This window comes from Leptinotarsa decemlineata, unplaced genomic scaffold (genome assembly GCF_025532065.1).
Source record: "Leptinotarsa decemlineata unplaced genomic scaffold, Ldec_3_MD MMD2_tig00000008_RagTag_RagTag, whole genome shotgun sequence".
Taxonomy (NCBI): Eukaryota; Metazoa; Arthropoda; class Insecta; order Coleoptera; family Chrysomelidae; genus Leptinotarsa; species Leptinotarsa decemlineata.
In genome coordinates, this window is record NW_027412537.1 from 7,175,521 (window position 1) to 7,199,795 (window position 24,275).

General features: G+C 33.2%; 4 protein-coding genes across 7 annotated transcripts; 2 read left to right on the top strand and 2 right to left on the bottom strand.

The window, feature by feature from the left end:
• Positions 1 to 1,332: 1,332 nt before the first annotated feature.
• On the top strand, positions 1,333 to 8,355 carry LOC111509090 (PAX3- and PAX7-binding protein 1). 3 transcript variants are annotated; one of them, XM_023164775.2, is made up of 5 exons: positions 1,333 to 1,478; positions 1,613 to 2,223; positions 5,407 to 6,078; positions 6,966 to 7,247; positions 7,308 to 8,355. In XM_023164775.2, the coding sequence occupies exons 2-5, from the start codon at positions 1,812 to 1,814 to the stop codon at positions 8,279 to 8,281; spliced, it is 2,340 nt and encodes a 779-aa protein (XP_023020543.2). In that variant the 5' UTR covers positions 1,333 to 1,478; positions 1,613 to 1,811; the 3' UTR covers positions 8,282 to 8,355. The 3 variants fall into 3 exon arrangements, with proteins under 3 accessions (XP_023020543.2, XP_023020544.2, XP_074027045.1); XM_023164776.2 differs by having other exon boundaries at positions 1,362 to 1,470; XM_074170944.1 differs by lacking the exon at positions 1,333 to 1,478 and having other exon boundaries at positions 1,485 to 2,223.
• Positions 7,949 to 13,957, bottom strand: LOC111509084 (E3 ubiquitin-protein ligase LRSAM1). Its single transcript, XM_023164767.2, has one exon. It carries the CDS (start codon positions 13,726 to 13,728, stop codon positions 11,662 to 11,664), a length of 2,067 nt encoding a protein of 688 aa, XP_023020535.2. The 5' UTR covers positions 13,729 to 13,957; the 3' UTR covers positions 7,949 to 11,661.
• Positions 13,958 to 16,121: 2,164 nt separating this feature from the next.
• On the top strand, positions 16,122 to 20,114 carry beta3GalTII (beta-1,3-galactosyltransferase 6). Its single transcript, XM_023164768.2, has 2 exons — positions 16,122 to 17,466; positions 19,710 to 20,114. The coding sequence occupies exons 1-2, from the start codon at positions 16,631 to 16,633 to the stop codon at positions 20,008 to 20,010; spliced, it is 1,137 nt and encodes a 378-aa protein (XP_023020536.1). The 5' UTR covers positions 16,122 to 16,630; the 3' UTR covers positions 20,011 to 20,114.
• Positions 20,115 to 20,728: 614 nt separating this feature from the next.
• Positions 20,729 to 24,131, bottom strand: LOC111509088 (uncharacterized). 2 transcript variants are annotated; one of them, XM_023164772.2, is made up of 2 exons: positions 23,712 to 24,131; positions 20,729 to 22,337 (listed from the first exon to the last, which is right to left on the bottom strand). In XM_023164772.2, the coding sequence occupies exons 1-2, from the start codon at positions 23,916 to 23,918 to the stop codon at positions 21,183 to 21,185; spliced, it is 1,362 nt and encodes a 453-aa protein (XP_023020540.2). In that variant the 5' UTR covers positions 23,919 to 24,131; the 3' UTR covers positions 20,729 to 21,182. The 2 variants fall into 2 exon arrangements, with proteins under 2 accessions (XP_023020540.2, XP_023020541.2); XM_023164773.2 differs by having other exon boundaries at positions 23,760 to 24,129.
• Between the last annotated feature and the right edge of the window lie 144 nt (positions 24,132 to 24,275).

The following is a 24,275-nucleotide window of genomic DNA, read 5'->3' on the forward strand; positions in this document are numbered from 1 at the left end:
CTAAAAAATACGGCCTGTATAATGAGGGAGAAATCAACCAGATTGATGATAGGTGCATTGTATATATTCAGAGTGAACATATTTATGCGTTTGAAATGAAAACCCTGAAAAATAACAACCGAATAATTGAATTGAATGTTACCGTAGACACGAAAAAATAATAATATTATATAGATCTCCTTCCCTGCCCGATTTCATATATACACTGATTAAGTACTTAGAACAGCAAGACCAATATAAAGCTGATTTTAAGATTGGGGGTATATGAAAATAATGATCCTATATCTTAATTATATATTCTTAATTATATATATATATATATATATATATATATATATATATATATATTCTTCGAAATCATCATGCCTATATATAGATAGAATGTCTTGCTGATCATTAGCGATCATTATCCAATAGTACTTCAGATAAAATCTTCGGAAACGAAAACGAATATGAACAATGATGGTAAACATAATATTGAATATTATTTGAATAAAAATACATTTTTTAACCTAGTCTCCGCTGAAACGTAGGAATACATATATAGGATGAAAGACGAATCTAATTCTTTAGTAAACTGAAATATATGATCAAAACGACCACAGGAAAAATGCGAGTATAAAAGTCAAATCAAAAGAGGACAATGGATCACTATAAGTCTAATAAATTCTATAAATACAAAAAATAAGTTATTGAACATACAACGACAGTTTGAAAAATCAATATAAACGATACCGAAGAAAGATTCCATACAGTATGACCTACTTAAAAGCGGGACACCTCCTTAAAATTTGTATCCTTTCTACGATTTCGAAGAGTTTAAAATACTGTACTTTGTGTTCAAATAGCATTTTCTTTCTACAAAAACCTGTTGCGAATATTTTTTCTAGGTTCAAATACAAGAAATCGTATTAGCTATTTTTATAGAAAAATTCATAATCACCGTTGGACTGGGCACCCTCTCAAATGGTGGTATACCAAATTTCAAAAAAAAAATTCAATATTAATAATTCTGTGGTCGAATCAAAGAAATTTGTATTATGAACTAATTCAAGAATCTGATGAACTGAAAAGTAAAATAAACATCTAATAATCGGTGATAACTATGTTGCAAATTAAATAAACGAATAAATTAATTCTGATCAATTAATCATTGGACAAATTAAACAAGAATAAACAAGAAACAGGAATGAACGTTCATCAAATTTTGTTGTTGCCTCCAAGAACAAACTGTTCCTATGTAATGATAATAGACTTGTTCTGGTTCTCTGTCCGGACTAATCCTAACAGTCAGAAAACAGTCATCCAACTGAATACTGAATATGTTTTCACGTAAACCTTCTCAGTGCACAACTGACTCACTTATTTTGGACGATTCGAAATAGTACTAACTGCGAATCAAAACAAACCTAATAATAGGAATGTTTCATCTATTACGAGTTACGAGTAGTCTTAGAATACTTTACTATGGTAATAGAGTAGGTATTTTCAAATTTGAGAAAAAAAGCAATTCATCAAATTGAAATTCTCTAGAATTTTCATAGTTTTGTATCTCCATACCTCTCACAGAAAAAACACGTTTGTTGAAACGTCATAATGATTGTTTTTTTAGGTTAGGTTCTAGTCTCGGAAGTAAAAATAAATATTTAAGACAAATCAGTTATCAACTCAACATCGTTAATCAACCAAAGAACTGATTTTATAAAATTTTGCTCTGACAAAATGGATTGGTAAGGTGAATGCAAAATTCTACGTTTTTGAATCAATAAAAACAGACCAGTAACGGGAACAAATTGATACCAGAAAGCAAGATGTCTTTGTTTAGAAAGCCTAAGAAGACAATACAAAGAAGAGTATTCACTGAGAACGACGATGAAGATGAAGATGAACAACCCATGGACTTCCAAGAAGCGGCTCCTGTCGAAAAAAGACCAAGAAAAAAAGACAAATCTTCCAAACAACAGATACTATTGAGTTTCGATGCTGAAGAAGAGGGAGAAGTTTTTCAGGTGAAAAAGTCTTCACACAGCAAAAAGGTTTTGAGAATGTTTGAAAAGGAAAAAAAGAAAAAGGATGTCAAACATGAAAAAGACGAAATCAAATCAAAGGAAAAAACTGAGATTGTAACGGATGACCTGGTGTTGGTGGTTAATTCCAATCATAAAAAACCTCCTACACCTCCTCATCCGCAGATTCTCAGTGGACGAGATGCCTTATGCGCAGGTAATTGATTCAAAAAATTAAATTGAAAGGACTGAAATCATTAATGTATAAACAATTAGGGAAAATGACTTCTCTCTCGTACTAGATCTGTGAAAACACTATTATTGATGTATGTTTAACCAACCAAGTTGGAAGGTTTAATACATTTTTTTTGTTTTAAATATTCCCTATCAATGGAAAGTGAGTTTTATCACACTCGCAATTGAATATTTTGTTAGAATGAGGTTTTGCAGAGGCTTTCAAAAGAGTGTATTGTGGAATGTTTTCATCAAGACTTGAGAAATTTGATAATAACAGTATTATTGATTCTAATGGAAACTTTTTTCCTACATCAGAATAAAAACTCTTCTGACTTGTGTTTTGCCATCCAAATTAGCATCATCACGAGGTGACTAAAACTTTAGTTTTAGTGAGACATTGTTTTTGTTGTAACGTGAGTAAAGTGCTTTCATTAGATTCATTTACACCACAGGTTATAATTCTACCTATCAAGTATTTTTGATATTCCCACTCATAGAAAATCTATCAGGTGTTCCTCAAAGGTTTATTTTGGAACCTTTCCTATGTAACACTTTATAATAGGAATTTTCATAGATATAATTGAAATAATTGAAACATTGAGTGTAAAATTAGTATCATGAAAACAAAACAAAACATAAGCACCGCATCATCACTTGCATTTTGCTAACTACCTTTTTTACATTTGCACGAAACGTTACCTTCAATAATAAGCGGCATTAAATGGGTTCCCTATATTAGTTTGCTATAGTATTCTTAATTTATATGTTAATGATTACTTTTTATGGCAACTAAAATGCTCTGATTTCTACTCATCATTATTACGTAAGAGAGTAAACAAAGCACTGTTTGGAATGTGACCTTCATCTTGGTCATTTCACATTTTTCAATTTCTGAACTTTCGAAGCCATCTAATCTGCTGTTATGTATCGGTCTCAACAATATCAAGCAATCCTCACTTATTCTGTGACAATTCTCTGAGGCCTGTTGAGCACTAGACTTATCTGGTATAAAAAACGGAATATGTGAAACATATTCCTTGAAATCTGTTCTAATATTCCAATATACGTTTTTGCAATCCTTACAGCTCATTTCATAAATCTTAGATTTTGCTTCTCCAGCATCCAGCATATGTTGCTTCCTGCAACATTAATGCTCTAACTTACCTTTTTACACTCCCCAAACCTAGTACTTCTATATTCCTTAGTCCAGTTACTGAGGTTGAAGTTAAACAAGCAATAATTAAATTTAAAAAACTTTGCTTGCTTGGACATATACAACTTAAACAGTAGAATGATTAAAGAAACCCTACACCTTGTCTCTGGTTCATTGACTGTTCTTTTCAACCGTTGCCTCTGTGAAGGACTATTTCCAGACATCTTCAAAACAAGTAAAGTTATTCTCATATTCAAAAAGGGTGATCCAAGTATTTCAGATAACTATAGACCCATATCTATCATTCCTATCTTTGGTAAAATTTTTGGGATGCTAATTGAAGATTGCTTAATTTCCTTTTTACATGCTCATTCAATATTTAATAAAAATCAATTTGGATTTAGGTCTAACAAACCCAAGCTCTGATGGCTATAGTTGATACAATAATAGAGAATAACGAAAAGGGGCTAGTGTCTGCTCTAATTCTATGTGATCTAAGTAAGGCTTTTGAGCTAGGAGCTACTAGGTAAATTGGAATATTACGGGATACGTGGCAGAGCTTTAGAGCTAATGAAAACCTACTTGTGCGGGAGAAAACAAGTTGTTTATACTCTTTTTGTGGTATATATTAATGATATTTTTAATTTCTTACTCCCAAGCTTATTTTTTTGCTATGCAGATGATGTATCAACGGTAGAAGCAGACTCAAATGTTAACGACTTAATGGACCTATGTTCTACAACAGATAATGATGCTAAAACTTGGTTTACATCAAATTATCTCAAACTAAACAGGGATAAGACACAGAAAATTATAATATCATCAAATAGACAACTAACGAAGAAGCAACTTGTAGATTTATTGGGGTTTAAAATTGATTACATGTTTAATTGGGAAAAACATGTTGCTGGTCTGTGTAAAAAACTTTCTACACAACTGTTTCTACTAAGACATCTGAAAATGTGTCTTAGTCAAAGTATGGTATTACAGACATACTTTTCTCTTTTTAACAGCCACCTAACATATGGCATACTTTTATGGGGTCAGTCTTCAAATGCAATTAAAGCTTTTCGTATGCAAAAAAAAGCAATCCGGATCATAGCCAATGTTTCTTACAGAGAACACTGTCGTGCTCCATTTAAAAAACTCAAAATTCTATCCTTGCCATGTATTTTCATACTCTATAACATTTTAGAGATTCACAAAAATAATACTAAGTACCTTACAAATGCTGACTTTCATAATTACCCTACTCGAAGAGGTGCACACCTGAAGCCACAATTTTATCAGCTTGAAATTTACTCAACTTACATTTATACAATAAAATACCAACAGACATTACCGGTCTGAGTTTCAACCGTTTCAAGACTAGAGTTAAGCACTCACTATTAAGGCACTGTTTCTACTCCATCGACGAATATTTGAATTGTGAGACATTAATATTTTAATATGTTACATGTGTTTTTTATTATTATTTTATTTTTTCCATAATAATTGTTTTAGATGTGATCAGCGTGTATAACAATAACTATCGTTCAATTATTGTTATTCTTGTTTGTCGGTTTGACTTGTCACTATTGTACTTTCGTAGTTATTGTGATGAAATGAACATATTATATTCTATTCTATTTTCTCATTAATTCTTCCCGATAGTTGTGAAAATATTAATTTTTTTGATTCCCCTGTTAAAGTTTATCCTTGCATTTGTTCTGTTTTGAATTCCTTACACGTTCTTTGAAAAACATTTTTTGTGAGACAGGTAATTTTTCTTAATTTTCGTGAGTTTTTAACCTTCCACAGTCTGAAAAATCAATAAATCCACATCAACAAAGAATCTGCTCAAGTGTAGTGAAAGACAAATTAAAAAGTTACTGCTTATATTGACTTCTGAAGGACAAGTCTCATAAGTAGTGATTTGGATCCATGAATTTTGCCTATCAAATGAGATGGATTGTAAAAATAATGAGCAGTAACTCATGAATAGAAGAAAAATGTTTAAATATGTTTTAGGAAAAGATGACCTGAGTTCCGAGGATGATGCTAACAGTGATGAACAAATAGGCCATCGATTTTCAAAACCTAACAATTTCAAGAAGGTACTGGAGTCTGGAGCTATTCCGGATGCTGCAATGATCCACGCTGCAAGAAAACGTAGACAGAGAGCAAGAGAGATGGGAGATTTCATCCCAACAGAAGAGGAGGAGCCAGAAGATAAAGGTCGACACATGAGAGAAGATGAAAATGATGGTAGTGACGAAGAGAGAATAGATATGGACATAAATTTAGCTTTGAGAGATCAGGAACGTAGGAGAGAACAATTCTTAGCTGCTCAAGATTCAGATCATGAAATCGATGAATGGGAAGACCAACAAATCAGAAAGGGGGTAACTGGGGCAGCTATGGAAGCAGCTAGAGAAGTTCTCTTCTCCTTGGAGTGCCCTTCTCCCCCTCAAATCAGTACCCACATTCCTGTTATTGATCCTGGCATTCCTAGAACTCCTCAGATGATAGCTGCCAAACTCCAGGAACAATACGAGAATGTTTATAGATCCCAGGAAAAGCACAAGAATCAGTTACAAAAAACCCAGGAAGATATACAGGAAGTGATGGCTGAGCTGGCAGAACTGAAACTTAAGGCACCTGCTGCTGCTAACCGTTTCAGATTTTATCAGGAACTTAGAGGTAAGTGGTTCCATAATAATTCTGAGAAAGTCATTAAGGATACAAATTATTGAAAATGTCCACAGTAAATACTCTAGAATTCTTTAAACTTTTGTATCAAATGAAATGTTCACGGTTATCGCCATTTTCATTGTCAAAAAATGCATGGATCACTTTTTAATGGGAACATCAAGTGTAACTCAGATCCCAGGTGATTTCGAAGAAATTGATTTATTTACTAGAAAACAGTAGCGAATATCTCAACTTCTCTCGGATCATTTTTGGAGACGATGGATAAAGGAATACTAACCTGTTTTAACCAAGAGAACTAAGTGTTTTTCTTCGTCCCTAAGGAAAGTCAAGGTTGGTAATGTGGTTATCATAGTTGACAACCAGTTTTAGAGAAACACCTGGCCAAAAGGTATCGTCACTGAGGTTCATCAAGGAAAAGATGGTCACATTGGAGTGGTAGATGTTAAAACGTCCATGGGTACATTTAGGAGACCTTTGACTAAGTTGTGCATTCTCGACGTTGACGAACCACATAGTTGAAGAACAGGAGTTCTTCACCAGGAAGAAGTGTTCTTACGGATTATTATTTATTAATTGGAGAACAGGATTTCTTCAACAGGAGGGAGTGTGTTTCTACGGATATTTATCTGAAATGTTTGTTTTATTTATTTTGCTCATATACTATTAATTTATTAGATTTGAATAGTTGACAAAAATAAACAGACTTGATATACTTGTCAAACATAAAAACAACGTCTTGTCATTCAAAGTATTTTTATTCGATAAACTATTAAAACCAAAGGCAATTTCAAAACCAAAGCTAACCGGAGTCAGAAACCCTATCGATATCAGTCATAATCGGACATTCAATATAGTAAAACATTTTCTTATTTTAGGTTACATAACAGATCTTGTGGAATGCTTTGACGAGAAAATAGAGGTAATTGCGAACTTAGAACAACGTGCCCTAGAATTGATGGCTCGCAAGTCAGACTGGTTGATAGAGAGGAGAAGGCAAGATGTCAGAGACCAAGCAGAAGAAGCGACGGTAAAGGGAGGTGTATTACGAAAAGGCAGAGAAGAAGAAGAGAAACAACAAAGAGCTGCCGAGAGGGAGGGCAGAAGGATAAGACGAAGACGAGCCAGAGAAATCCCCGGACAACCGAAGCATGTTGAAGGTGAGCTGCAATAATATTCATCATACCTAAGTGGGTGTGCTGATACTGGTTGTTCTATAGGTATGTCCAGCGATGATGAGATTTCTCCACAGGACAGCCTCCATTTTGATAAGGAAAAAGAGCAGATTCAGACCGAACTACGAGACATATTTGAGGATGTAGTGGATGATTATTCGTCTGCTGCAAACATACTCATCAGGTTTGAGGGGTGGCGATCAACTGATCTCACAGCCTATACCGAAGCCTATGCGACTTTTTGTTTGCCGAAGGTTGTCGGTCCATTAGTGAGACTCAACCTGATTTTTTGGGATCCCCTGAACGAAACTGTGGAGCTGGAAAAGTTGGACTGGTACAGGACTTTGGCATTGTATGGTCTGCATGACGATGAAACCGAAGAGAGTCTTGCAAAGGATCCAGACATTTTTCTCTTACCAACCATTGTAGAGAAACTGATAGTTCCAAAACTCACCCAACTGGTTGACAAATGCTGGGATCCGCTCTCGAGTTCACAAACTTTGCGACTTGTTGGAATACTAAGCAGGTACATCAGAAGATTCCCCTCTCTCGGGCCTGCGAGTCAACCACTGGAAAACTTGTTCAGCTCAGTTTTACATAAAATGAAAACTTCCTTGGAACATGATGTTTTCATCCCAATATCACCCAAAATTGCTGAAAGCAGGTCCCAGTTTTTCCAGCGTCAGTTTGCAAGCGGACTGAAGCTACTGAAAAATATCACCAGCTGGCAAGGAATTCTCAATGACAACATTCTCAAGGAGCTCGCTCTGACATCTCTACTCGATCGATATTTGCTGAGCGCTCTCAAGTTTTGTATCGTCACAGATGCCGTCCAGAAGGTCAGACTGATAAGTCTCATCCTACCTAGAATTTGGTTTCTAGGAAGTATGCCAGAATTCAAGATGTTTTCTGCAACTGTGCTCAATCTACATCAGCAGTTGGACAAGAATAATCCATTGCATCTGGAACCTCTGGAGACTTTAACAAGTATATTGAAAACATTGAGATCTCAGAGTTGAATGTTATTGTGTAAGTCAAGTTAGAATTTAAGTTAATAAATGTTAAAATATTTATTATATTACTTTAAAAGGAAGTATTTGTTACAGTTCTATGATTCCTTATCACTTCCAAATAATTTCATCTATTTTTCTGTATAATCCATATAAATCACAAGTCTAGACGCAAAAAATTACGTATTAGATTGGTTTTCCCATCAAGAAACGTAACAATCCAGATAAGTCATTTTCATTTTTTATTGTTACTGAGATACCTGGCTTTGCTCAGGGAGTTTTTATGTTTGATGGTTTTTTCCTTTCAATATATTTAATTTCAAAAAACGTAAAATGGGAAACATTTTCCTAAGTTAACCAACTTTGTTTACTTGTATCCCTACTCCAGGGCAAGTTACATATAATTGTAAAGTAGTTCAAATCTTGTTCGGTGATCGATATGGAAGTTTTGATTTACAAGTGACAGCCTAGGGAAACCTTTCTAACCTTCGATACTCATGCAGTGAATCTTCTGTCAATCCCATAGATGGCACATTTGTATGGGGAGTAGTCATCACCTCCACTTCTTGATGATAACAAGGCTACTCCATGAAAACTGTTGTTTCAAGGAAACCTGAACCAAATAACGCTGTATAATGGAGATCATAGCTGCCTTTATGTATTGAAAAACAAAGTGATAAGAGAGTGAGAAAACTGTTTAGTTCTGCTGTGGGAAAAGTGTTGGTAACTTCTATCATAACACTCGGGAAAATTTCATTTCATTTTTCATTAGCTTTCAATGTTTCACAAGTACACAATAATTAATATTCAACTCAACATTACACAACTGAAAAATCTTTTTTTTTTCTTTATTTTCCTATAGGATCATTTTCAAATACACACAGTTTTTTAATATAATTGTGAATAAGACGAGTTGGCAGGTGAGGTCCTGGCAGTCCTTGGAAAACAATGGATACTTAATTTGTTTTGAGATAGTTTAGGAGGAGATAACGAAAAAGTATGCAAGTGAAGGAAATTCCAGCAGATTTTACATTATTATTTGTGGTATTAGCAGAGCAGATTAATTACTTTTAGTTTGAGTTCCATAGTGGCCATGGAAGTGGACGGAAGTGCCAATAATGTCGGTCCACAAAAAAGACACGCGTATAACACGTGCTAGAGTGAAGCTCCGTTTTGTGTTAAGTTCATTGTGGTAATCACTTAAATGTGTTTTTCAAAAAGTGATTAGTAAGAGGCCCCGTTTATTCACGCTAGTATCCAGCTCGGGGTGATTGGATAACTACGTATAGGAGACTGTATGTATGTGAAATAAAAATGCAACAAGCCTCCCGAGTAGGGGGGCGACTTTATAATGTATCGCTAGACAATTTTATGTCGTCTATATTGAAATGTTTGTTATAGGTCTTTATAAAAATCTTCCGAATGGAAGTTATTGTCTCAAAAATAATATAAAATGAAAACAATAATAATAATAACAATGCATATATTGTGCGAGTATAAAAATACACAGACTAGAACTAGTAGACATAGAAAAACATCGAGTTTTGTATTAAGTTACTTTTCCAATCAAGTATAATAAATATTTCCTTGACAGTAAATATATATTTGAAAATTGAAGAAATAAAAAATTACCAATAATTTATTAAATTAAAAATAATGAGTTTATTAATATTCATATATTGCCCAGTTATATAATAAAAAAAGTCAATCATAAAATTATTAACCAGGAAAAATAGCCAACGAATTGAACATAATTTTGGGATACCTTGAAAGTAATACACGACTTTGAGGCACTCGATTTATAGCAATTGAAAGGAGTGTTATGGATATAAAATTTCATTCTTGATTAATAATTAGAAGATTAAGTGGAAGAGTATAGAAAAAGATCAAAATTATCATATATAAATCAAGAAGTTTATAAACCAAAAATAATGAAACAATTCAACAGTCATCTATAAATGGAAAAAACAACCAATCTGTTAAAAATCAATTTGAATTATGTTAACATACTGAAAATAGTATGCACAATTGAGGCACACAATTACCAAATTATGACAGTACCTCTATATACATCGTTGAAGGATTTGTTTATTTCACACTTAAATACTGATTATTCAAAAATTACCAGGGTAGCAGAGGCTGACATATCTAAATATTTTCTATAAATATGAAAATCATTTGTCACTCTGAACAAGATTATTTCATTAATAAACATATGTGCTTGGTATATTACTATAGCAACAGTCCTCATCAGTTAAAAAATGATGTGATTACTTATGATCTTGAGAAAAGTAAATATTAAAAAAATGTTAAAGCAAAGTTTGGTTATTTATTCTTTAACCAACATAACAATGACTATATTTGGGACACCAGCGTATCCCCAAAGTGACTAGAAAACCAATGTTTTATTTATTCACGGACATTTTCTATGAATAAATTCGGAACTTCTTATTTATGTAAATATCAGAAAAAGTTTAGTATATTAATACTATACTTATGAGATTATTTTTATCATTCCAAGTTAGGCCATATTTTGATATTAACTTCAATTCATTTTTCCACTGTTTTTTTTCAAATAATTATTTGTTATGGAGAACTGAAATCAATTAATTTTTAATGGCTTCAATTCCCTTAAAAATGAGTTTCAAATGTTTCAAATTGAAAAATGAATTGAGATTTCAATTGATAGGCTTACAAAATATACATTATTATTCATTATATTCTTTCAATTGAACTACATAATAGCCCATTCAGGTAAAAAAACAATATTGAATTTAATATCTGTCAAAAAAGTGATGATGTTGAGAAATGTATATTAGTTCTTTATAATTTTTCACAATCTGAATCAAAAACTAAACCAAGAATGATATCTTTCTTTTCCTCTCTTCAACTAAAAAAAAAAGTCCCGTGTGTGACTCCCAAAAAAAAGTTATTCCACAAAACTGATTACTCAGTTCAACCCTGTTATAGCTTTTTACTTATTTTGAAAATAAGTATAGTGAATTTTTTAAAAGTAGCAATTCACAAAAACAGATGAAATGTCAATTCATGAACACAAGTTTTTCACATGAATTGGGATATCAATTCATAAAGAGTGAATTTGGCCAACTCTGCATATTTCAAGAAGTCTATTGTTGAAAACAACAATAAAATTTGTGTATAAAGTTTTAGCAGTAGACTATATCACATAAAAGAAGTATCTCTGGTTTAGGTATTGAATTAATGTTATTAACAAAAATATGTAGGATAATACAAACATTCAAATGCGATATTCAACAAAGAAAGCCCCCACATTCAAGAATGAACAATCCTGAAACCTGAGATAAAATTGTAGCTTTAAATTGAAAGGCATATAGTAGTTAAAATTGACGAGTCAATGTAAAATATCACTAAAGAACAAGCGTAATTTTTCTTTCAATGCTTGACCTACAAAGTGGACATTCAGAAACATTTTTTGAACAATGACAGCAGCAACATATATGACCGCATGGCACAAATATAATCTCGCATTCTAAATCCAAACAAACCACACACTCAGCCGAGCTTATTGCCTTAATGGTATCAGAAATAGGTGCAGACGGTTCCAAGGGCAAAGGAGGAGCAGATGCACTAGCCTCCATTGGTGCAGAGGGGGTTACAACACCAACATTAGAAAATCCACAAGTCTCTTTTTCTTTCTCATATGTCCAGAAAACATCAAGAATGCTCCTGCGTTCTTTCTCGCTGTTCACTCCCGCCTCTAGTAGATCAGTATCAGAGATCATTCTAATATCGCACTGTCTTTGAGTCAGTTTAGCTAAGAATGGCAGGCAATGAATCACTCCATTAACAAGAAGACCTTGGGCCAGTGAAGGAGAAATATTTTTTTGTGCTTCAGATAATCCCTCTGGTAACTTGTCCAATAACCTCTGATATTGTTTCAACCAGAAATCTTCCATGTTTTGGTTGTTGCTTTGTTCCATAATCTGCAGAGTAGAAATTAGCTGAGATCTGCGTTCCTTTTGTTGTTCCAGTAGCTCCATCAACAGTACTGATAAATTGTACCGTTTTTCACAAAAATCGTTCAGCTGCTGATCCATTTGAAGAGTTTTTTTGTCAATTTCTAATTTGGTGAGAGCAGCCAGTTGAGCTTCCACCAATCTTATCTGCTGTAAGATTCCCCAGCTCCTGGCATCACCCCTTTCAAGAAGTGTACCAACCGCAGCTCTTTGTAAATCGCTATCTATTTTGAGTTGGTTTACTAGTTCCATTTTACGTTCATCCTGGCTTTGAAGGATTTCTAGCAATTTCGAATCATCTTTTGTTTCTCGTTCTAATATGCTTCTTGATGATTCAATTCGACTCTGATCAAATTCTTTAAATTTCATTGTTTCTTGGGCTAAAATATCCTCCATTGCTTCTAAGATATCTTCTTTCCTCAAAGTTTCATTATAACGATTGATTGCTGCCAGCATTCTCTCCTCTTCTAATTTTTCTTGTTCGAGGATCTGACCTGAGGGTTCATTGTTCAGAGAAAGTAATTGACTTATAGCCAGATCTGCGTTATTTTCAGCCTCCTGAAGTTGCTCGATCAACCGAAACCTTTCGATCTCTTTACTTTGCTGAAGTTTGTTTAGTTCTTGGTCAAATTGGTTTGACTGTTTGGACAAAACAGCCAAGAGTTTCTCTCTTTTTATTTTTGAAGCGTTGGCAAATTCCTCTTCTTGCTTTCTAAGAATCTCATTATATCTCTCTATTTCTAAAAACTCTTGCACTTTCTGCTGCTGGAAACTACTAGACTTTTTTATTCCGATTGCCTGATCAATGTCGTCTTCACTGATATCTTCACAGGGTGAGTAAGTGAATGGAACTGCTTCGTGTTCACAAATAAATTTCATTATCGATTTTAAACCATTTTGGACAACATCTACAGGAGGAAAAACAAAATCGGCACTATCCAATGCTAAAGAATTGATCTTTTTCCACTTGTAAATACTTTTCGGTAATTTTTTCAACTTATTATTGCTCATATCACATTTTCTCAAATTCACCAAACTTCCAATGTCTTCTGGTAATTGTTTTATTGAATTATTGGAAATATCTAACACTCTCAGGTTTGTTAACTTACAAAAGCTTTCACATATTGCTTTTATATTATTATTCTTGGCATAAAACTCTTGTAAACCTGTCAGTAAATAAATGTTTTCAGGAATCGTTTTAAAGTTATTATCACTAATATCCAAAATTTTCAACAGAAACAGGTCCTTCAAATTTCCCCCTCCTGAGAGTGATGATAAACAGTTATGTTCAAGCCTCAGGGATTCTTTGAGAAACACTCTACAGAGAGAATAGACCCCACTTGGAACGTCTTGCAGTTCACATTCTGATAAATCGAAAATGGGTTCTGGATCTTCACGAGCCAAATACAGTTTATGTTCTAGCTTTGCTTTATTTGCGTGTTTGTTTTTCCTAAACATAATGCCTACCAGTTCAAATAAAGGCGCATCAGGGTGAGAGTTCAATTTATCAATATCTTTGTGGATGTTGACGTTGACATTAGATCTGTAAGATTTTATGTTTATTTTTTTTTATTTTTCTTTCAACCAATGATTCAACGATGTCACATAGTAGATGAAGCATTACTACACAGAAACAGTTTGAAATAACACTTAACAAATTACTTCTTTCTCAACAATTAGCCATTCCAACAAGAATTACATTGATGATTCAAAAAATAAAAAAAAACGACGTTAATAGTTATTCTGGTACCGAAATTGTACCAATAAAACGTAGTTATGGCACAGATTGTTATGGTGACACGTGATAACCTTAAGTTTATGTCGATGGAATAGCCCATCTCTTTCATTTCTTCAAAATGACATCTCACAAAATAGAAAACCAGAGATGGTCCCGTGAAATTGTGTATATTAGTAAATGTTTGGATATCCCATAGTGAAACATTTTGAAAAAAAAATTGTACTTACATTGGATGATGAGAAAATGAAAAGAAAATATATACCTAGTACAAATCGTCTTTTATTTACATTGGTTTTTTATATAGATATTTGGAATAATTCATTTCCACTTATTCAATTGTATCGTTTTTGGAAACCATTGAAAGCTTTCTTGACAGGATAAGAAAGTATAGTATTCTTAAAATGTTTAGAAATTGTAGGATACAAGACTATCACAATCACATCACGGAGATGAAGATACGGGTATTTTATCCATCTATAATCTATATTGAGCTAGTTTTGGTAAATTGTACCCAGTTTGACGAATTGTTGTTGATGGTGGGTCCGAGACTGTACAGTCATTTGATATTATGGAACCCATACCTTCTGCAAGGCTTGACAAAAATGTTAGGGGCCCGTTACTTTAATTCCTATATGGGCCCCGTGGTCCTCATATACCACGCTCTAGGAGTGAAATTCGAGATACACATGTTCAAATGATGATACCCGCGTAATAACATTTATTTGATTATATCTAGTTTATCGAAGATATTAGTAGAAAGGACACAGTACATCTGTGCGTAGTCTATCGCCAAGCATGCTTCTGCAGAAAGGCTAGCTGTAACTATAAAGCCGACATGCTGAATCATTTGTTCCGTTACTTGTTGAGAGTTGCTTACAAACCGTCTTCATTCGAATGTGTCTTCTTTATCGTAAAGAAATACAAAACAACTATTTAGTTTACATTTATTAAAACATTTAATAACGAAAGGAAATTACAGTCATCAGACAAGAAACTATTCGCAAGAAAATGTGTCGTACAAGTATGAGGACTCGCAATGCGATGCTTATTTTGCGATATGCGATTCCCAACAAAAATGAGAATATTCGGATAAGCATTTAAGAGCCTTCAACTCACTAGCTTCGATGTCAATCACAAATGAGGAAATTCAAAACTTACAACTTTACAGTCATGTTTAAATTATTTTCAATTGCAAGTATGCATTGAGAATTTACCTAATTGAAATTTGGGTTGAACTGCGTCTCAAGTTTTGCGTGATTCGACGTTTCGACCCTGGCACCATTTTCAAGGACATCATTCTCCATATAAATTGGATTCGATTATTTCTTCAAAACAAACCCTACCAAAAGTACAGGTCATTTCTTGATGCAAGGACCGGTGGAGGAGGACCAGAACTGACCATTGACGTTTCATTGCGTATCAAAGCCGACGAATAAAGAGCATTTTCACACGTCTTCTGTCATTTTTAATACGACATAAGGCTGTTATGGTTCTGCCGAGACTGTTCCTAAAACTGGGGCCACACTAGCGGCTAACGTCAATGCCCATTATCGCGATAATTTTTAACGCGCTAAAGTGGGTGGCTACACTTAATACAGTCAATGTGAATGCCCATGATTGGCGATAAAAACGGCGTTAATTTTACTTGGAAGATAGACGTTGACAGTGACACTGACGTAGTGTGGCCGCTTTATCGAATTAATTCTCGTGTTAATCTCTGATGTACCGCCACTTGAGCTATCGTCTAACGCCAAACGGCAAACTGCCGTTGTCAAATTATCGCGTTAAGTCGTGGCTACACCTACGGGTGACGTCCATTATAGCAATAATTAATGGCATTTCTCGTTATTGTGGCCCCAACATAACAGTCAGAAAACAGTCACCCAACTGAATATTGAACATTGAACTAGTCGCGTAAACTTTTTCAGTCCACAACAGACTCATTGGTTTTATATGATTCGGACACAGCATATTATGTAACAGCATTGTTAACTATGTCACAGACTATTTTGTGATTCGGAACAGTCACAAACCACTTACTCTAGAGTAAGTAGTTTGTGGGATTAGTACAAATTGAGAACCCGAACTCCGAACAGATCTATCAGATCTATCTACTGTCACAGTATTTTGTATACAGAAATACTGTGCTACTGTTTAGTATTGCGAACCTCTCGGCGCGAAATATTGTAGATTATGTGAGACTCATTCAAAACTTACAATTATCTATCAAATTTTAGTTTTTTTCTCATAATCTGTTTAAATTTTTTTTTTCGAGCAGGAATAACACTGGTGGTGGTGACTGCCTCACAGAATATTCGAACATAAGATTCGGAATTGAACAGTAAACAATATTTCCTGAATAACAAGCAATGTTATGATTAATACACCACAGTTAGTTAAAAGTCATAAATTATGAACAAAACTACGATTTATAACAAATTGTTTTCAACAAACCATCAGACCCTTAGGAGATTTTTCAGATGATGAAAATATATGAATTAATTTCCACTACGAGACTTTCCCTATCACCTGAGGTTGAAAATGGTTGAAATATAGTTAATTTCTGAACTTCATTCCGCATTCTCGAGAGTCTCTTTGCAAGAACTGGATTTGAGGATTGTAATGAGAAAATCAGCCCGAAAATGTCTGGAGATTTTTTTGTTTATTGTGATTTCTTTCATTCTTGGTTCCATGTTTACTTTGAGTGTGATGCCTATTGACAAAACGTGTATGCTGCAAGACTCGGACAGAGAATACAACGTAATGCAGAATGAAAAATTTAGAAATCCCGAACTCATCATTTTGATTTTATCGGCTCCTGACAATCTCGAAAAAAGAAACACAATCAGAAATACATGGTTGAAATCAATTCCTAATACAAACCAAAGAAGCAATAGGTATGAAAAATTTGTTTTTAAACATTACTTTGTAATAGGTAGTTTGGGGCTCACTGCCACTCAAAACCAACAGTTTATCATCGAACAAATGGAATTTAAGGATATTTTGATGCTACCTCTTCACGATTCCTATAAGAATTTAACTGAAAAAGTGAAACGAAGTTTCCAGTATTTGGATGATCAATACGATTATGGCTTGGGATTCAAGTATGTGCTGAAATGTGATGATGATAGCTTCGTTAATTTGAAAAATCTCATACCTGAGCTAATGAATATTGAAAAAATGTATATTAGTGAAAATTCAGAGAGGACATTAGAAAAAATTGAAGAAAAGAATCATATTTTGTCCCTCAATGTGCAGACTGATGGGAAAATAGCCAAAAATGAATTGAGTTTGTACTGGGGTTATTTTTCTGGCAATGCAAGAATTAAAACCAAGGGAAAGTGGAAACAAAGTGATTGGATTGCCTCTGACCGATATATTCCATATGCTGTTGGTGGTGGATATTTGCTGTCTAAGAATTTGATTTCTTACATTGCAAAGAATGCTCATTACTTGCGGTAACAATTATTTTCAGTAACATTTCAAATAGTTATTTTCATATGTTTACATATGCTTGCTCTTTGGAATATGTATATTAAATGTAACACCATACCATTTACTTGATTTTTCATACAAAAAAAAGGTTCCAGTTTTCATGTTTCTCATAATATAAAGTATCTTAAATGAATAAATTACAAAAAAAACGCGGCACGTGTTTTGCTATACAAACCCTGTTATAGTGAAATTCATACAATAAACTGTATTGATTAGTTTCTTTAAAATGGATTTTCATCAAGTATTGCCCAGTTCTATTCAATAATTAAATTGCACTCCGAATGTTGAAACAAATATGGTATATCTATCAATCTAATTATAATCATTGAAAATATACAGTTGTCAGAATTGAGGTACTAACTTGAGAAGTATCTTGTCATGTAAATTGGCGAGATGATATCTGGGATAAAAGTTGTATTTGTGATATGTGATGGAATTGGCCGATACTTGATGAAAATCATAAAGTATTCAAATAACACTTCACTGTGAGATTTTCATAGAATACTTTACAAAACCACAACACGAGTTGCTATACAATAGGTCCCTCAGGCTTGTTCTGTTAAAAAAATCTGTTGAAATGTTTTTCTGTCAACCAGTTGTCACTCCCCTCCTACGAATGACAAGTGTCAAAAATAGAAACTTGTACGAGCTAAGGACTAACGAGGTCTTACCTTTTAACGTGTGATTCATACTGAACATTTGAATACAGTAATCTAGAACACTTGTCCCTCTGTAATATTTAAGGTGAAGAAATGAAAAAATGAAATATCTCACAAATAATGTTTTATATAAATTTTTTTCAGTGTATTTCAAGATTTCCGTATTTATTTGATTGTTTTGACAAAATAAGTATTTTTTAGCAAGAAACCAATTATAACACCTGCAGTAAGGTAGATTTTTTTTGGTGAACTTTTAAATCCAGTTTTCATAGAATGAATCAAAAACAAACACTACTCTAAAACACTAGAAATGCAATAATCTTCTCTACACAAGTTTCACCAACCAAGTTGGCATCTTCAGGAGATTAAGTAGTCTAATTCCTAACTCACCCCATCTATTTATATCTAACAAGGTAAATTTTTATTTTAAACACAATTTTATACATTTACAATTTTTGACCAAAGGCACCTGAGATAGAGGACGTTTTTTCAACTCTTAATAACAATATTACGTTTACATATGAACTTGAAAATGAGGAGTTACCATTTTTAGATGTATTTATGATTAAAAGTAACTATGGTCTGGAATTTGATGCTGTAGGAAGAATACCTGTCATTTCAGATGTATTTCTGATAATTTGCTTCATTGTCCAAACAATAAATGGCGGGACTAATTTTCTTATATCCCCTCAAGTGAAAAAAGACACTACTTTATCAGGGAAACTTAAGGAGAATCTTCGTGAAATTACACTTTTCAAAAAGGCACTGATTCACAGTTAATTGTTCTTTCTTGTGAATTGAGATACAATAACGTATTATATAGCATTTTTAAAAAGGTAAAAGTGAAAGTATCTTTCAAAACTGCTTCCTCACTTCATCAAATGTTAGGTAATCCTAAGACAAGATATTGGAAAATTAAAAGTCACAGATATATGAAATAACTTCTGAGGACTGTGACCAAAAAGTATATAGGTCAATCTAAACAATATTGAATTAAAACTTGTTTCAAAGAATATGCAGCACATATTTGATTTCGGAGATCAGAAAAGTTTAATATTGCTTAACATGCCTTGGAGAAGGTCCATGGAATAAATGAACACTGTCTAAAATTGTTGTCGGAAGTTTGTAAATAATAAAGTGTGGCATGAGAACTATCAGCAGTGACATAGGTCCTACTCCAAATATCCCATTGTTCAACTCTATACGGATCAATCTGGTAAAAATTATCGGAAACTTTCACAAGAGATAGTCCCGCCACTTTGTACCTAACAAATCATTAATGTGTATTTGAAAGTGAAAATAACTAGGTGGGGGTTAGAATCAGGAATTAGTCCACTTATTCCCCTAAAGACGCCTAATTGGCTGGTGCGTTGGGAAGAGTGTTGCAATTCTGCTGTTAGGAAGCAGTGCTGGTGTTGGATCTAATTATGTTATTTTGTTTTTATTTATTATAGTTATATTGTGTAGACACCTCTTTTGATTTTCTCTTTTAGTGAATGATTTTATTTTCAATAAGTGAAATAAATTTTTTTTTTGGTGTGTTATAGGTCTTTCAACAACGAGGACGTAAGTGTTGGATTCTGGTTGGCACCAGTGAATAATGTCCTTCGTGTACATGACGTTAGATTTGACACCGAATGGACGTCAAGAGGCTGCAAAAATAGCAATCTTGTTACCCACAGTATATCACCTTCTGAAATGGTGAAGCTTTTCAAAAACTTAGTGAATAGTGGACTGATGTGTTTGGAACAAACGATGAAAAGAAAGCATTACCTGTATGATTGGAAAGTTCCTCCCAGTCAATGTTGCAAGACTGGTGATAATGTAATCAAATTAACAGGCAATTGAGAGGTATGAATGTGTCTAGTATGTAAGTTTCACATGTAAACAAAGGAAATGTAAGTGGTTAATCAAATTTATTCATTAAAGATGTTAGAATATTTATAATTCTAGCAACTTTCTTCTTCTTTATAACAGCAACACGTGTGAGCTTAGGATTAACCTACCCTATCCCCTATCCTTCAGAAATAACTTATCAATAATAAAGGCTAAAGGACAAATTAAATCAATAATGTTGATAATTTTAAACCAAAATATTTCATCAGATCAGAACGTCATAGAGGTGGAATGATGCTAAAGAAAATATCAAAATGAAATCAGCTTAGTTTAAATTCAGCATGCTTGAAAAAAATAGATATCATAGTCCAAATCAACATGGATAATCCAGAGTAACAAAAGGTGATGACAATGACCCCATTCATGTCATTGAATTGTCTCTATTTTTATATTTTTTGTTTGTTTTGTATTATAAGTGACTGACTGTACTATCAAGAGTATTATTTGCTAATAAAGAGTAATAATATAATTATGAATCAGAATTATCTTCATTGTTTAAATGAATATTTTCTTAACCCTGGAAAAAATTAAATTTCTATAGATGGATTCAAAGATACGAGGAGTGAGTACTATAACTGTGAGAAATTAAAATGATTTTAAAAACTTTTAATTTTATGAAAATTAAATAGCAGTGAAACATATACAGGAGACATAAAATGAAACAACAATATGAATTATATGCTACAAAATTTAATCAATGTGAATAGAAAAATTTCCTTTATTTTAGATATTATCAAACTAAAATATCAATCAATTCAGATAAAGTCTACATTATCAATTAGCTAAAGGTTGATAATGAAAGGTTTCTCAAAAGTAATCCAAATTATAAAATTAACTTTGATATTCAAGGAATTTGAATGGGAGTCAAATGCAAAACTATTAGCTAAACAAACAGGACAGGTACAAAACTATTTATATTATTGTAGTGAAACAAATTTTCTATACCTAAAAAAATGGTAATGTGAAATACTCAACTAATAATTTGAGAATTTCCAATTCAATAGAGATCATAATTGGCAAGAAATCTCTAATTTGCATAAGTTACCATGGAAATAACCGAAACCTTCAGAACAATACCGCTTCTAAAAAGATCTTGACGGTAAGACTGATCTACTGAAGAGAAACTATAAGTACAAGGTATTATCGCCATTATCCCAGTGGCTTTTTCTTGCCTTCACCTTTTTTACATCCCTATTTCTTGGAGGTGTATTTTCACACTGTATATCTCCCCGTCTTATCTTATCTCTGAAAACAGGGATTTTACTGACGGCATAATCTAACTTTCTTGGTTTATCACTAACTTTGAGCTTTGGTTTCATTGGTTCATTTCCATTGCAGTTCCTCAGAGGTGACCGTACAACAGTATCCTTCAATTTAACTATTCTAGGACAAACCACTATGTCTTCATCTTCATATATGAGATTGGTGAGTTTTTTATCTAATTCTTTAACATTTGCGGTAATGTTCACCATCGGTGGGGTTGCCGGAGCAGATTTTGTTTGTTTTTCTGGCAAAATGGGACTTATAGGCCTAACTATTTCGGGAGGTGTAACTGGAGCAGATCTGCTTTCAATCTCTGTGTCTATGTTTTCGGGAATGCTTGGATTATTTTCGTGCAAATTATCATCTAGCAATTCACATGTTTCTTCTTCATTCACTTTCTCATAAATGTTTCTGTCGCTCACTGAACTAACACTGCACTCATTTTGGCTATTCTTATCATCCACAATAGATCCCTTAGTTTCTTCTTCAAAATCTCCTTTGGTTCCTACCTCGTTCAATCCATCCTCAACTTTTTCTAATATTTGAATAGGTGTTCTATGGAAATCTATGCTGGGTGACCGGGGGTCCATCACACTGATTACAGTTTTATTCTTTATAATGTCATCCAAATTTGTTTCAGTATAATCAATATTAGTCTCGAGCAATCCTATTAGTGACTTTCTTTTATAATTCTCCTGCCTCGGTTTTATGGGACTACTATCAATAAGTTTTGGTGAGATATTTTTTTTTGTACATTCAGAGCTTGTTGTTTTTTCCAAACCAGATTTAGGCGTGCTGTAGATGGATTGACGAACTTTGTCCAAGTTTTTGTTGTGTAGTTTTTTCGGAAAGTCGCTTTCTTCAGTAGAAATAATTATAGGAGTCCTTGTAAAATCTACTGCAGGGGATCTAGGGTCAATTCCTAATATTATTTTTTCTTTGGGAGTTTGGTTGTTAAAAATATTTGAATCTGATTCTGCAAGATTTTCAAGCTTCTCAGAAACTGCTGATAATAGCTGCAACAAATAATGGTATCCACTTGAAAGAAAGTCATTACAAGCAAATGAAAGCATAATCACAGGTATTTACAAAAATAAAACACTTAATACCAACTAGAATGGCATAGATATATTTGTACTTTCATAGATTTTTTTTTAAATCATTGAGAAAAGTATAAAATTTAAATTCCAAACTAAAAAAAAGTTTCATTTTGGTTCTCGGAAATAATAATTATGACGATTTCGTTGCCTTTGTCAAGTGTCTTGATTCTGATATTGAGAAAATAAAAATTTGGTTTGATGCAAATGAGCAGATTCTAAATTTATTACAAAAACAAACTGGCAACAACTTTCAAGATGAATTTAGATAAAGAATTAAATAACCATCTGATTGATAAGACATTGAGCTTGCTAAAAAAATATAGAGAACAAAAATTCAGAACTTCATTCAAAGGAATTTCACAGCCTGGCGGAATATTTCAACTACTACCTTGTGTATTTTATTCATACTTTGCCATTGAGTCATCTTTTTTACGATGACAAAATTTTATGTTCCTCAACACTTATATTTACAAAACTGGCTAACTGATGAAGACTTTCACCTGAATTCAATTTTATAGCATTCAACCATGAAATTGGGTTTTCATTTTCAGCACATTTTTACTCTTTGTATTTTTAAAATTTAAGTAGTTTTGATAAAATGCTCATAAGACATTAACTTCATAAGAGGTCGGAATAACTTCCCAAAATAATTGAAAGAATGAGTTTTCTGATCTGTTTCTGTATAGCATGATAAAAGGTAAAACTGGAACCGCTGACGTAGAATAAATCCATAACAAGTACTTATCCCAATTACCAGAACTGAAGTATCCTTCTTGACACGCGTTTACCAACCAAGTAGGCATCTTCAGGTAATGAAGAAAACAGTTTTCTTTATCTCTTGAAGACGCCAACTCGATTGATGAAAAGCACATCGAAAAGTGTATTGCAGTTCTGGTGATTGGGAAAAGTACTTGTTTTCGATTGTATAGCCTGTTGAATCTGGTCTATTTCCTACTTTGACTAAACTTTGCTTGAAACACTTTAAATTAAGATCAATCTATGAAACATAATTAGTGATTTTACATGTATAATTCAAAATACTGCTCTACACGTGGATCACTCAACATAATAAGGTAATGTTAGAATTCGTAATTCAGGAAATGAAGGTGATTGGATTATGATGCCTTTCATACCTAAACAATATTCACCGATTTTTTCTTATCACCTTTAAATTAATATTAAAAATCAAAATCAATGATTACAGTGAAGATAGTGAACAATTTTCACTTCTATATTCAATCACATATTCAAATTCTACATAATTACATGATTGGTATACTTAATCTTTACCCGAACTAGTGGTAGATTAGTCCTATCCCTAATTTCACTAATAGTTACCTCCAAGGGAGTTCTCGAAATATATGCACTTGGAGAACGAGGATCTAGCTCGTCGGTATTTACTTTCGTGGGAGTCGTGAGAGGCGTCGAAGGCTGGATTTCTTCTTGCGGTTCACTTTCACAGATTTGTTTTTCTATTTTGCTATTGACTAACCCCATTGTTAATGTTTGTTCACTAAATAATAACCACTTTAATTTATTTGATTTTATTATGAAAGTTTTTTTTTATTACTTTAAAATCCACCTCATTTCTGGCAACTTTTATACAGCTACACCAACGTCTATTGTGTTTATTTTATATTTTATAGTTTATATATGATTTGGATTGATTTCAAACCCAACAACCGTTGAAATTTGAAATTATTGACAGTTGACAGCACTACGTGCCTACGATCACAGAACACTTACATTCTTGTCATGTTCTGTGCCAACGTCTACAAACGAAATATATCACTGAATGTACCTTATTATATTATCAATCGTAAATACAGATGGCCTCTGCGACATCTGTCTGAA

What these genes read in the sequence shown, in the direction of transcription:
- LOC111509090 (XM_023164775.2), top strand. Translation starts at nt 1,812, where the DNA reads ATGTCTTTGTTTAGAAAGCCTAAGAAGACAATACAAAGAAGAGTATTC. An exon ending in ATTTTATCAGGAACTTAGAG is followed by an intron (nt 6,079 to 6,965) that starts GTAAGTGGTTCC and finishes TTCTTATTTTAG; the next exon opens with GTTACATAACAGATCTTGTG. An exon ending in ACAACCGAAGCATGTTGAAG is followed by an intron (nt 7,248 to 7,307) that starts GTGAGCTGCAAT and finishes GTTGTTCTATAG; the next exon opens with GTATGTCCAGCGATGATGAG.
- LOC111509084 (XM_023164767.2), bottom strand. Translation starts at nt 13,728, where the DNA reads ATGTTTAGGAAAAACAAACACGCAAATAAAGCAAAGCTAGAACATAAA.
- beta3GalTII (XM_023164768.2), top strand. Translation starts at nt 16,631, where the DNA reads ATGAGAAAATCAGCCCGAAAATGTCTGGAGATTTTTTTGTTTATTGTG. An exon ending in AAGAATGCTCATTACTTGCG is followed by an intron (nt 17,467 to 19,709) that starts GTAACAATTATT and finishes GGTGTGTTATAG; the next exon opens with GTCTTTCAACAACGAGGACG.
- LOC111509088 (XM_023164772.2), bottom strand. Translation starts at nt 23,918, where the DNA reads ATGGGGTTAGTCAATAGCAAAATAGAAAAACAAATCTGTGAAAGTGAA. An exon ending in CTAATCTACCACTAGTTCGG is followed by an intron (nt 22,338 to 23,711) that starts GTAAAGATTAAG and finishes TATTTGTTGCAG; the next exon opens with CTATTATCAGCAGTTTCTGA.